This window comes from Camelus ferus, chromosome 7, assembly GCF_009834535.1.
Source record: "Camelus ferus isolate YT-003-E chromosome 7, BCGSAC_Cfer_1.0, whole genome shotgun sequence".
Lineage (NCBI taxonomy): Eukaryota > Metazoa > Chordata > Mammalia > Artiodactyla > Camelidae > Camelus > Camelus ferus.
Genome location: NC_045702.1, coordinates 71,555,753 through 71,568,253, shown reverse-complemented (window position 1 = coordinate 71,568,253; position 12,501 = coordinate 71,555,753). Strand labels below are relative to the sequence as shown.

At 35.1% G+C, this 12,501-nt stretch overlaps 1 protein-coding gene across 7 annotated transcripts in view; it reads left to right on the top strand.

Annotated features, from left to right (window-relative positions):
• Positions 1–8,346, top strand: part of LOC102523265 (platelet glycoprotein 4) — a 73,326-nt gene extending 64,980 nt beyond the window's left edge. For all 7 annotated transcript variants that reach the window (XM_014562322.2, XM_014562324.2, XM_014562320.2 and 4 more), the window contains 6 exons: positions 323–510; positions 1,439–1,557; positions 2,505–2,578; positions 3,118–3,172; positions 4,008–4,172; positions 7,407–8,346. In XM_014562322.2, coding sequence (XP_014417808.1) covers positions 323–510; positions 1,439–1,557; positions 2,505–2,578; positions 3,118–3,172; positions 4,008–4,172 — 601 coding nt within the window. In that variant the 3' untranslated portion in view covers positions 7,407–8,346. The remainder of the gene's footprint in view (positions 1–322; positions 511–1,438; positions 1,558–2,504; positions 2,579–3,117; positions 3,173–4,007; positions 4,173–7,406) is intronic.
• Positions 8,347–12,501: the final 4,155 nt, after the last annotated feature.

The following is a 12,501-nucleotide window of genomic DNA, read 5'->3' as shown; positions in this document are numbered from 1 at the left end:
AAATATTGAATCTATAGAGGAAAACTATGAGAAATGTCTTCTGTATAAATATTCCAGGGTAGTTCAAAAGCAGGTAGTATTCTCAGAAGCTTTTCAAAACAAAGGTCAGGACACCTCATACTCAGGTATTGAGTTCTGGTATGCTTTAAAATTTCACAAGATCTTTCTTTTCCTAAGAATTAAGCAAGAATTCTAAGATTATATCCAATTTTCATAAGTTAAGGCAATAATATAAATTTAAAAATAGGAAAAAAACACCACCACCACTCTCCAGAGTGAAGTTCTGGTTCCCAGAATGAAGCTTTCTCTTCCCTGTCTTTAGGTCAATCTATGCTGTGTTTGGAGCCGAAATTAATCTGAAAGGAATCCCTGTGTATAGATTTATTGTTCCATCCATGGCTTTTGCATCTCCACTTCAAAACCCAGACAACCATTGTTTCTGCACAGAAAACGTTATCTCAAAAAATTGTACATTATATGGTGTGCTAGATATTAGCAAATGTAAAGAAGGTAAGTAAAAGTTCTTAACTTCACAATCCATGGCATAATTTACAGTCTTGTTTAAAATGTAAATTTACCCTGGATTCCTTACCATCAGAAATTTAAACTGAAAAAGCAGTAAGGGGCAGATAATAAGGCTGGTAGTAGGGTAATTTTGTTTTAATTTTTGAACTGCTTTGGCAAATGTCTCTTTAGGTCCATTGCCCACTTTTTGTTTGGGTTATTCTTTTTTTTTTTTTTTTTTGAGTTGTATGAATTCCTTGTATATATTAGATATTAAGCACTTATGGCATACGTGGTTTGCAAATATTTTCTCCCATTCCATAGGTAGCCTTTTCATTTTTTGATGGTTTCCTTTGCTGTGCAGAATCCCTGGGCCCCATTTACACACAGGGTAAAATGAAAACAGTTCCTAAAATACACTTGAACATCTCAACTTACCCATCTGATATTGTGGTGACTTTTTCTACCTTAGAAAATGATAAATAAAAGTATATTTTCAGTATGTCTCTGAAATAAGAACTGACTCAAACATGAAATCTGGAACGTATCTTGTTTTGCTCACTTTCTTCATACTAGAGTGTATAAGAATAAAGAAAGAAAAACCTCTTAAATAAATTCTCAGTCCACAGACATATTACTGCCTGAATCATGAAGGTATATACTTGTTACTTTGTGATCAGCAGCTAAACTTTGTTCATTCCCATATATAACAGACATTAACGGACTGGACGATGCAGAATTTTCTATTTTTTTTTCGTTCAGTAACGACCAGATGTCAGAATATACCCTGACTTTCATCCCTTAGTTAGTATTCAAAGCCAACTCTGCATTTTTTTTTTAACTAAAAAGCTTTATTTTCAAGGGAATCTTTTCTACGAGGTATGTGAAATGAGGTAAATGATTTATTTCAGTTGTCCTTAAAACTTGTTTTCAGGAAAACCTGTGTACATTTCACTTCCTCATTTTCTACATGGAAGTCCTGAACTTGCAATACCTATTGAAGGCTTGAATTCAAATGAAGAAGAACACAGGACCTATTTAGATGTTGAACCTGTAAGCAAATACATTATTGATCTGATTTAATATTGCTTTTTAAAAATGAAGGAAAAATTAAATTTTCTTTTTGTCAGTCACATTTATTGATTATATTTACTGTATCAAAATTTTGATAAATTACCTACTTTTATTTGAAGGAAATTTACATTGATTTCTTTTATTGTTGCTTATGAAGTGCCAACGCAATTCAATTTTAGTTTTTCAGCATATGCAACTTTATAAGCCTTCCTGAATTTCTGAAAGGTCAGAAATAGCAATGATGGGAATGATTCTAACTGGCTTAAAAGAATTCGGTATAAATTAAAATTTCATGCTTATTTTACATCTAATTTCTGTGTAAACAAAGGGACACTGGATAGGAGGGATTAAAAAAAGATTTTATGGGTATATGTGCATTTCATGCAAGATCTATTATACTTAGTGCCAAGAAAAACCTATTAGATTTCCTACAGTGAAAGTTTCAACTTTTCATTTATTTGAATATTCTCCTTTTCAGCAGTCAAAGGAAATGCCAGAATTTTAGTAGTCATATTTGACCTGAAATAATGATAGAAGTAGGATTCTAATTATATGGATGATAACACGGATTCTGACTGAATATATATTTGACCATGCATAGTTCAGGATGTAAATTATCTATATGACTAGTTTTCAGTATTATTATTGACTCCCCAAAACAAACTTAATTAAATACCACAAAACTATCTTAATCCTTGAATTAGGCTTGTAAAAAAACTGTGTGCATGTCTATACATTTGTATACACATAAAATGTAATTTTGGAGTTATATATGTAGTATTTAATATGCCAATTACTTTTTAATACATTGCACAAGTTTTGAGTAGTAGTTTCACCTTAGGTTCTACGTAACAGTAAAACTTAATTTCAGATACATGAAATAATGTTTTTAAAACAAATCAATAATTAGTTTGTTCTCTTTCTAGATAACTGGATTCACTCTACGATTTGCAAAACGACTGCAGGTCAACATGTTGGTCAAACCATCAAAAAAAATTGAGTGAGTCTCTTGGACAGGTTCATTATGATTTTTAATATTTTCTTGTAAGAATGTGACTATATTCATGAAAGTAAGTGGAAATAATACAAAATTTAAAACAACTTGGTTTAATGTCATTAATTATTAAATGCTTATAACTTTTGAATTGTAACTAGTGTGTATTGAAATGGTATCAGCACATACTTTGGAATGAGTATTTTTGGCACTTCTCATTTTGCTCTTTGCCCAAATATTTCCATAACAATTGTTTCTACAATTCATATTTTAATTTCCTGAGTATAATTTGTTGAAAGGAAAATACATGCTTAGAAAAAGTTAAATATTTAGAAAGCTGTATTAGAAAGATTTGAGTGAAAGATGTCTGAGAAAGATCTCTATTAAAACTTAGTCAGTGACTTTTTTTTTCCCCTGTAATGAATCATTTAAGTTGTAACAGCCAATGATTTCTGAACATATATTTACAATGGTAAATTACTAGCATTTGTCATACATGTGTTATTAGTATATATTTTCATAATTATTTTCAATGTATATTACAGAGCATTAAACGGTCTGAAGCATAACTATATCGTGCCTATTCTTTGGCTTAATGAGGTTAGTATTTTTATCTATTAGTCACCAAAAACATTAACCTTCTTTATATAGAGAGAAAGCTTTTGATATTTGAAAACTGAGTCTATATGTCTAGTATTGGAAGTTGTATGTGTTTCCCTTGCCCCTATGGGTGAGTTTATATATTGTCAATTATATGATTAATTATTTGGGGAGAGCCAAATCACACAGAAATATCACCTTTCTTTGATTTCAGTGATTTTATTTTAGAAATATAAAAATAATCTAATATGATAGGACATATTTTGTAACGTATTAAACACTTTTTTCTTGTCATAGTGCTCATGTAAGGAAAAGAGCCATGCAAATGTGTAACTCCAGATTACTCAATGTGGATACTGCCGTGCTAATAAAAATCAACCAAGCTTATAAAGACCAGGTTAGAGTAGGTGTAGACAGTTTACGGTATTGCCTGACAAGATATTTTTAGTGTAAATCGTGCAACTGATTAGCCATAGAATTAGAAAATGCACTGCATAAGCCTTTAGAGGATGGAATATGTTGATCCCCTGCCATTTCCCTCTGTCACTAGGTAACAAACATCCTTCGGGAAATATTTCAGTGAGACCACCGTACAGATCACCGAAACCAGTGTATTGAAGAGTGCTACATAACATGTCTGTAGGGAGGGGGACTATGTTTTAGTCGCTAAATATTCTACCTTGGCATTTGTTGCCTTCTTTTGACATGCAAAAGGAATTCCACTGGCTTCTCTTATAGATACAGATGAATAACACCTATATACATCAATGGAGGGTTTTGAGTATTTTGCTGCACTAACCTACCAAATTAATGCTAATTATTAACTTGATTACAGACTGGCACCATTGGTGATGAGAAGGCAGAAATGTTCAGAAATCAAGTGACTGGAAAAATAAACCTCCTTGGCCTGGTAGAAATGATCTTACTATGTGTTGGTGTGGTGATGTTTGTTGCTTTTATGATTTCATACTGTGCGTGCAGATCAAAGGGAGTAAACTAAGTAAGTTTATAATTTAAAAAAAAACTTGTTTTAATTTTATCAAAAAGGGGTTATAAATTAGGCTGTTGATATTTCTGGAAAAGTCCAGGCAACTATGGTTTTTAATGTATCCTTGCAGTTTTGAGCTGCTAAATGTAAATTAGAGCATAAATGAAGACTGAATGAGTAATAAAGCCTATTGGTATTAAGCAGGTCACTGAAGTTTACCTTTATTCTGGAAAGGATAGGCTAAAAGACGAAGTTGTCATTTTTGATAAGTTAAAATGTTGCACAAAAGATATATATGTATTGACACAACTTTTGATTCATCCATCTAGGAACATACCTCCCTATCTTTTAGCCTACCTATCCACCCACTCACCCTCCTATCTATCTTTTTCTTTACCTACATATCCTTTTGTCCAGGTACACACCCTTTGATCCATCCATCTAGGAACCTACCTCCCTATCCACCCACCTACCATTCTTCCTGTCTTTCTCCCTCCATATCTATCTCTTTACCTATCTATCCATTCGTTCAGCCACACACCTTTTGATCCATCCATTGAGGGACCTACCTCCCCATGCACCCACCCACCTTTCTTTTTCTTTCTTTTTCCTTCCTCCCTCCCTATCTATCTTTTTATCCTACCTATCCACCCACCCACCTTCCTATCTATTTGTTTACCTACCTGTCCATTCCTCCAACAACAGACCCTTTGATCCATCCATCCAGGAACCTACCTCCCTATTCACCCACCTATCTATCTTTCTGTCTTTCTCTCTGTCCCAATCATCGGTCTCTCTGTGTGTCTGTCTGTTTGTCTGTCTTTTAGCCTACCTATCCACGTACTCACCCTCCTATCTTTTTACCTACATATCCATTCGTCCAGTCACAGACCTTTTGATCCATCCATCTAGAAACCTACCTCCCTATCCACCCAACCACCCTATCTTATCTCTTTACCTACCTACCCATTCGTCCAGTGACAGACCCTTTCATCCATCAATCTAGGAATGTATCTCCCTATCCACTGACCTTTCTTTCTTTCTCTCTTCCTCCCTTTGTATATCTATGTTTTAGCCTACCTGTCCACCCACTCACCCTCCTAACTGTCTCTTTACCTACATATCCATCCATCCAGCCACAGACCTTTTGATCCATCCATCTAGGAACCTATCTCCCTATCCACCCACTCTCCTCTCTTTCTCCCTCCCTATCTATCAAAAAAATATATATGTATTAACTTTTCTTGATATTTTTGGCTAGTTAATTATAAAGTCACAAATAGTTAATTTAATATATTACTGACTAGGAAATTTTTTGTAGAATTAAAAAAAAGTAGATATTTGGGGAGACTGAAATTTAGAAGAAAAAAATGAAAAGGGAAATTCAATAAGCTAGAAATTAATGAAAACTAAAAACTTAATAAATGATAGCGACAAAATAAGTTTAAGATATGCTATTTTAAAATTAAGGTAACCTTTAAAAATAAAAACAGGATTGCTGAATATACATAATCTGTCCAAAATCAGGATGTGCACACTAGATGTTTAATGTGGAAGTCCTGATGAATGATTACAACTCACAAGCTAAAACAATGTATCAGTCCAAGTAAGTAAGAGAAAAACAATGTTCAACACAGTAAAACCAAATCAGAGTTAACAGGAAAAATCAGGTAAATGTGGACAGATATGGGCTTTGGAAAAATTGTGGAAGTGGCTCAGGCCTCTGCGATTTAGATATTAGTGCTCGTGACCCCTTGCGCATAAAGAGGAATGAATGTCTGACTCTACCAGCCCTAAGTTGAAGCCTTTCTTTAATACTCACATGTGGCACTGGTATAGCCTGTGGGGGAAATTTTTTACTTCCCCCATACTTTCCATCTGCCCTCCCTTACCAGGAACCTCAAATATATGTATACAATCTAAATCAAGGCCATATTATTGCTATGAAAAATCACCAAAACGTCTTTCTACTCTACTTCCAGTCAGATTATTGACTATCAACTGTCTTACGTAGAAATTCTAGAACAGCCACTGGTAATTACAGAGCTTGTATTATGCAACAGAATTGTGCTAAATATTTCACATGAATTATCACAGCTAATCCCTAATACAATTTTATGACTTTCCAACAGCCAGGAATTCATCAACATCCATTCTGTCTTTTGCAAACATTCCAGAACACAATTTTAAACATGCAAAATTGCCTATATTCCAAGTGTTAATCAGTCAAATTGAAGCTTTAAAAAAATAAGTGGAATATTTGGGCCAGTATTTTTACATAATATGAGATTGAGAGCTTGGGCCTAGAAAGGCAACTCAATCTTTGGTTCTGATCGTTTCTGCCACCATTTACTCACTACAAAGAAGATGGACCCAATTCTGCCTACATACAGTTTGGACAGACTGTATTCAACATGCTAATCTAACGTATTAACATTATAATAAAGGAACTATTGGGTCTCCTTTATGACCTGTCATTAGTCTAGTAACAAGTAAGTTATGATTAAACAAAATAATTCATACGACCATTCATATGATAGATAGAAAAGATTATTCACTGAAAAGCCAAATTACAAAAACTGTTCTAGTGGGAAAATAGGCTTTTCAGAATGAAGTACAGTAGTTACAAATATTTTACTACATTATTCTCTATTAAAATTACATGATCAGTTTCATAGTGCTTAATAAGGCCTGCATGCCAATTATTTTGGGTCTATACATGTCTAGAGTATCTTTGTCAATAGGTAAATTGATTTGGCTTAAACTATGTATTTTTCTTTATAAACAGAGAAAAACATTTTTCTCTGGAGATTTCTTGATATACTAGATTTAGAATCACAGACATAGATTTCCTTAAACAAGCCTCAGTTTTGAGTATTACAATAATTACACCTATGAACAGATTCATAGATAACCGAAAAAATGAGAACATGGATGTACAATAGGGAATAAAGCATAAAATTGTGGAGCTTAGTGGTTTTATTCAATAGGTCATAAAGAGAATAAGCCAACCGTCCTTTCAAAAGTAGTCATAAGAGACAGCACAGAGTGCAAATGCTCATCCGGAGCAGATTTAATTCACTGCCCCACCTTACCTGGCTATGAGCAGCTCTGGAGAGTTGGGAAGCAGCCTTCCATGCATCCTTGAGTGGGAAAACAATGTTATCGTTGATGTACAAATCTGAGTATTACCTGTTTTTCTTCCACCGCTTTCTGATAAGTATTTACCTGTGTTCTACTTTCCAGGAAGCAAATGAGTCTGTACACTTATGCACCAGCTACGTCAGGACTTTCTTCTTATCGACCTACAAAATGAAGATTTAATATGCTTTATTTTTTGCAAAACACATCTTATTTTATAGGTGAAGAACTGGCATCTTTTTTTTTTTTTTTTTTGGCACTGAGCAGCAGCACATTTTTAAAGGATTATTAAAGTGTCATTAAAATCTATACTTTGAACAACAACAAAAAAAGCACCTTTTAAAATTCAACATGGACACACAATTGAATTGATTTCAGTTTCTACCAACCTCACATGAGCATAATCCAATTATTTCTAATTGGTGCTGATTCACTAATTGGTTCCCCGGTGGCAAACTGGGCAGAGGAGTGGATGTGGTAAACATATTCTGGACCATGAACTCTTGTCTTCATCATCAAGGGGAAGTATCACTACCCTCATCAGTGTCCCTGCATACACAGACCCCAGGACTCTCACTACTCTGCATTTCCTGAGCATCACCTATTTTGAAAGACATTTAAGAATGGAAACTCAATGACTGGCCTATGAACCATCTATTATACTATAAATTTCTTTCTCTACGGACTCCTTTGTGCAGTAACAGCAGGCATTGTAACCATGCTCTGTATAACAATATGGGCTTATATTTTTGTCAGTGATTGTGCAAATGGACATGTTTGAGGACTGTGTCATTTTCCACGTTCGTCAGCTCTTCTGGAAATCTGCCCAGATTCTGATCTTTCTACTCAGTTGCATACAACTTATGCTTGGCAACTTCAGCATGCTGTGCTAGTGTTAAGAGATGTAAATGATAATAAAGAAATCATTATGTGGAAGGTGACAAAGAATAGAATGTGCATTAATAGCTATTTGTTGTAATATTTCTTCTTTCATAGTCACCTCAGAAAGATTGGTTTCAATCATTAAAAGATGTTTTTCCTTAAATTCCTCCTGTATTTTGCCTAGTTCCTGTTGTGTCACAAAACATTTACTCTAATTTTCTGTCTGAAGTAGTCTATCTAAATTTTTAGTTCTTTATGAATCTATATTTCCCCTCTGAAACATTTCCTTTTGAAACTTTCTAAATGCAATCTTGACTCCCTTTTCCTAAGCTAATTTTTAAAGCAAGTTGGGAGAAAAAGTAAAAAAGATACTTGGTTTCATCCTTTACAGCAGCCAGACTTAAGTTCTAAATTGTGAAAGATCGTTCCTTTTGATTAGAAAACTTAGTGTTGGGTATCCTGCTTTCTTTAGCAGGGGTTCACTTATTACATACAGCACTAGTCCTCCTGGAAAGGCTCCCATAGAAAAGGAAGACAGATCACATTCTGTCATGTTTTACACACAGATGTTTACAGGGCAAAGTATTAGTAACTGGTTTATCTGGATATTCAAGTCAAGAATAATTTAGTCTCTTCATGTTAGCTGCTGGGTAAACAAACAAAAGCCCAAACGAAAGTACTACCAGTTTGGAAGGATCTTTAGAAAACCTGAACATACTCGAAACATACTGATGTACTTTCCTTTTATTTAATAGGGGAATACTTTTTCTCTCCCCCAATGACATGGACATGTGAGGTAAGGTCCTAGACATCCTCTTCTGATACTTCAGAATTTATTTTCTTTGCACTAGGATATTTGTGGACAAGTTTTTCTAAGAGAAATATAAAAGAAGTTTCTTTCATTCTTAAACTAAGTAGGCCTGAATGTTGTAAAGTAGAAACTGTTCAAAAGAATTAGATGAGAAATTACATATCCACCTCATGGTAGAACTGTATAACCAATGAGAGTCAAGTTTTTAAGTCTTCATACAGAAATGCATCTCCTAGTATTTAGGTATAAGGAAACAGATTTTGACTTAAGAGTCTTTAGTACTGTTTAGCTAAATACATGTATAGTCTAATCTTTATCATTCCTCAGCATATTTTCTCTAAATTCTATAAATTATGTACAAGAAGAAAGATAATCCATAGACAGAGATAAGTGAAATACATTAAAAAATACCCAGCAGAAAATATCATGCTTTCTTTAAAAAATGAGAGAGATTTTCTATATTAAAATGATTTTCAATGTATGTGAATGTCCGTGTGCATGTGTGTCTGCTGAGGGAGGAATGGGGCACTTTCGGGAATATATTCAATGTGTGGTTTACTGTTTGCCCTAGAAGAGTGTAATTGTACACATGGATGAATTTGTATACTGTATTCCGTAGGAAAAAAAAAAGGCACTATTTTGTAAAGAGGGACATTTTCATTCCAAACTGTTTAAACACCAGAAAAAAAATAGTTGTTCAAAACTTGAGTTTGGACATCTATAGCATCCACAAATGGGATAATATAAGCAGAGGGTCTACACAATCTTAAAATGGGCTAAGGCTTATTGCTGCTGACAAGTGCATGAAGAAGAGAACCGTCTATACAGCTTTTAGTTCTCAAAAAAAAAAAAAAAAAAAAGACAAAAAGAGGTAAAGGGAGTAACATTCCAGGAAAAATGTAGCTATAGGCAAACTGGTAATCCCCGAAAATTTGCTCTTGTGAAAGTGCTATTTGTGTTTCGATTTTTATACGTGCCATTAATCTGTCAACTGTAGGCCATTATCAATGTCTGAGCTACAAAATAACCTTTCTAGCTGGAGTTTGTTTCAGGGGTGCTCCAACTGTCAGCTCACGCTTTCTGGATGAAGTTCAATATATTAGCTACACTGTGGCTGCTCTCTCTTTGCCTGCCTCTTCCGGCCCTTCCACCACTTTAATAACCACTTTACTCAAATTTTCATTGTCCATTACATTTTGCTGCCTATACCACCAGAATTACCTATGATAGCTTTTTCTGCGTTATTTGCAGTAAACTCAGCTAATGAACTACAAATGAGCTACTGTTTAGTATTTGTATCAAACACATACAGGCTTTTTCCTTTTATGGCTCAGAAGTAGCTGCATTTTTAAACTGTTGTGAAAATTAAAACTTCCTTTATTAGAAAAATGATTTTACTTTTCATTTAAAATTTCTGAACGTGTCTTATGTCAGTGTTATTTGATACGATTACTCTAACTGTATATTAGATGTTTGTGTCCATGCATCAGTTACTGACATATTAACTCCTATTTCCTTTCCCTGGCTGTTCTCAGATGCCAGTAAGCTTATGTGTACACACTCCAGAAATGTTCCATTCTGCACACTCATGAAGGGGAACTGAGACATACCTAGGACAAACCAAAATGTTTCAAATTTTAATTGTCTGAAATCCAAGTCAGCGAGCCTCAACATCACCTGCAAACCTGTTAAAAATGCAGAAGCTCAGGTTCTATCCCAGAACTACTAAACCAGAATCTGCAGTTTTATGGGATTCTCCAAGTGATTTACTTACTCAAGAAAATGGGAAAAGCCCAGATTTAAGTCACACAGAATTTCCAGTACCCGTGGAACAGTTTTATTTGATCTGTTGCTGACATTAGTTTGATTTATCAACAGTATGACTTACGAGAGCAAAGCTACATAAGCATCCTGAGATGAAAGCTCCCAGATTTGGAAATTTGCCATAACTATTCCAACTAATTGTCATTTGGCTGTTGAGCTTGTAAATGCTGCTTTCACATGGTAATAGAGCTAATCTATATGGCAGGGCAGAGGATGAAGTGGTACTAACTTGATACTCTGAATTTTCTGGACTGTGTTACTTGAGCTGCTTGACAATATTCATGACAAATATTTACTGCATGTAAAGTGGGAGATAGTCTGGGGCGGGTAAAAGATATTAACGCTGGAGATATTCCCCAGAATTTATCTGAGATGGAAATTATCCGCTTGGATAAAGGGACTCTTCAGGATCCAACAGTTCTATATATTACATAAATTATAAGAAATATATTAACCAGCTGTAGAGCTTTACTCTGGGCAGAATAAAAAATAAGGGGCTAGATTGCTTGCTTGCAGAATGTCTAGACTGGAATAAGGAGCTGGTGGAAGAGAGGAGAAAATAAAGATGAGGGCTGATTTCCAGAGGAGAATGAGTGTCTCTGCACTTGTGTAAGATTAAATAAGGCCAGTGCGGAAGTGAGAACTGAGCTGGGAACTATGTAGGCCCAAAGAGCCAAGTTGACAGCTGCTGTTCTGCTCTAATGCCACCCTGAGTCAGCACAGCTGAGGAAACATGGACCCACAGGAAAGAGAAGGGTAGGTAACTACTGGTGGCTAGTTTTATAAACTCCACCTCCTATGCATTAAAGAAAAGAATTTACTGAGTAGAAAGTTCTGAGGAACCAGCTTAAAATGGAAACATATACTGTCATAAAGTCTTCATCATCTTCAGCTTTTGTGATAGACCAGTGAGCGGGAGTCTAAAAATTTTCTTTCTCTGGAACCTCTTTGAAATATTAACATATGTTAGTGTTGTATATTTCCAAACAGATAATCCGAATAATCATTTAATATTAAAGATCCTGTAAATTGTGAAAACTATCTATATTGACTATTTAGTCAGCAACTTCTTTTTGCCCACCCCCCAGTCCCTTCCCACCCCAGTCCTGCCACCAGCATACATGTAGCATGATTAGTAGATGTTTAAGTAGGTGTAACGGGAGGAACCAACTGAACGGAGAGTTGAATCACTAGGATTCAGAAATTTCCCTACAAATAAGTTCTTTCTGACATGGGTTATTTTCTGGATTATGTGTATTTGCTGTGTTATTAATGAATATCTAGCTCTGTTTCCAGTTCAAGACGACAACATAGGAAGATTTTGAACTCACCTTCTCCTTGTCCCACAGACACACCAAGTCTACAGCTACATATGGAACAATTTTCTCTGAAGAAAACTAAAAACTAAGTGAACAAATGAGGAAAACCTCACTTCAGAGTGGGTAGGAGAGGGTGAGCCACAATCGTGCCATAAGCCCCACCCCCAGCATGGCAACCAACATCAGGAGGAAACTTGAATCACAGATTTACTCCCTAAGGAGTGAAGGGTTTGAACCCTACAATGGGCACCCAAACTTTTTTAAGATTTGCACATGAGAGAAGAGCCCCCAAAATATCTAGCTGTGAAAGCCAGTGGGGGTCTTGCATCCAGGACGCCCCCAAGTGCAGCAAACTGAGAAAGGA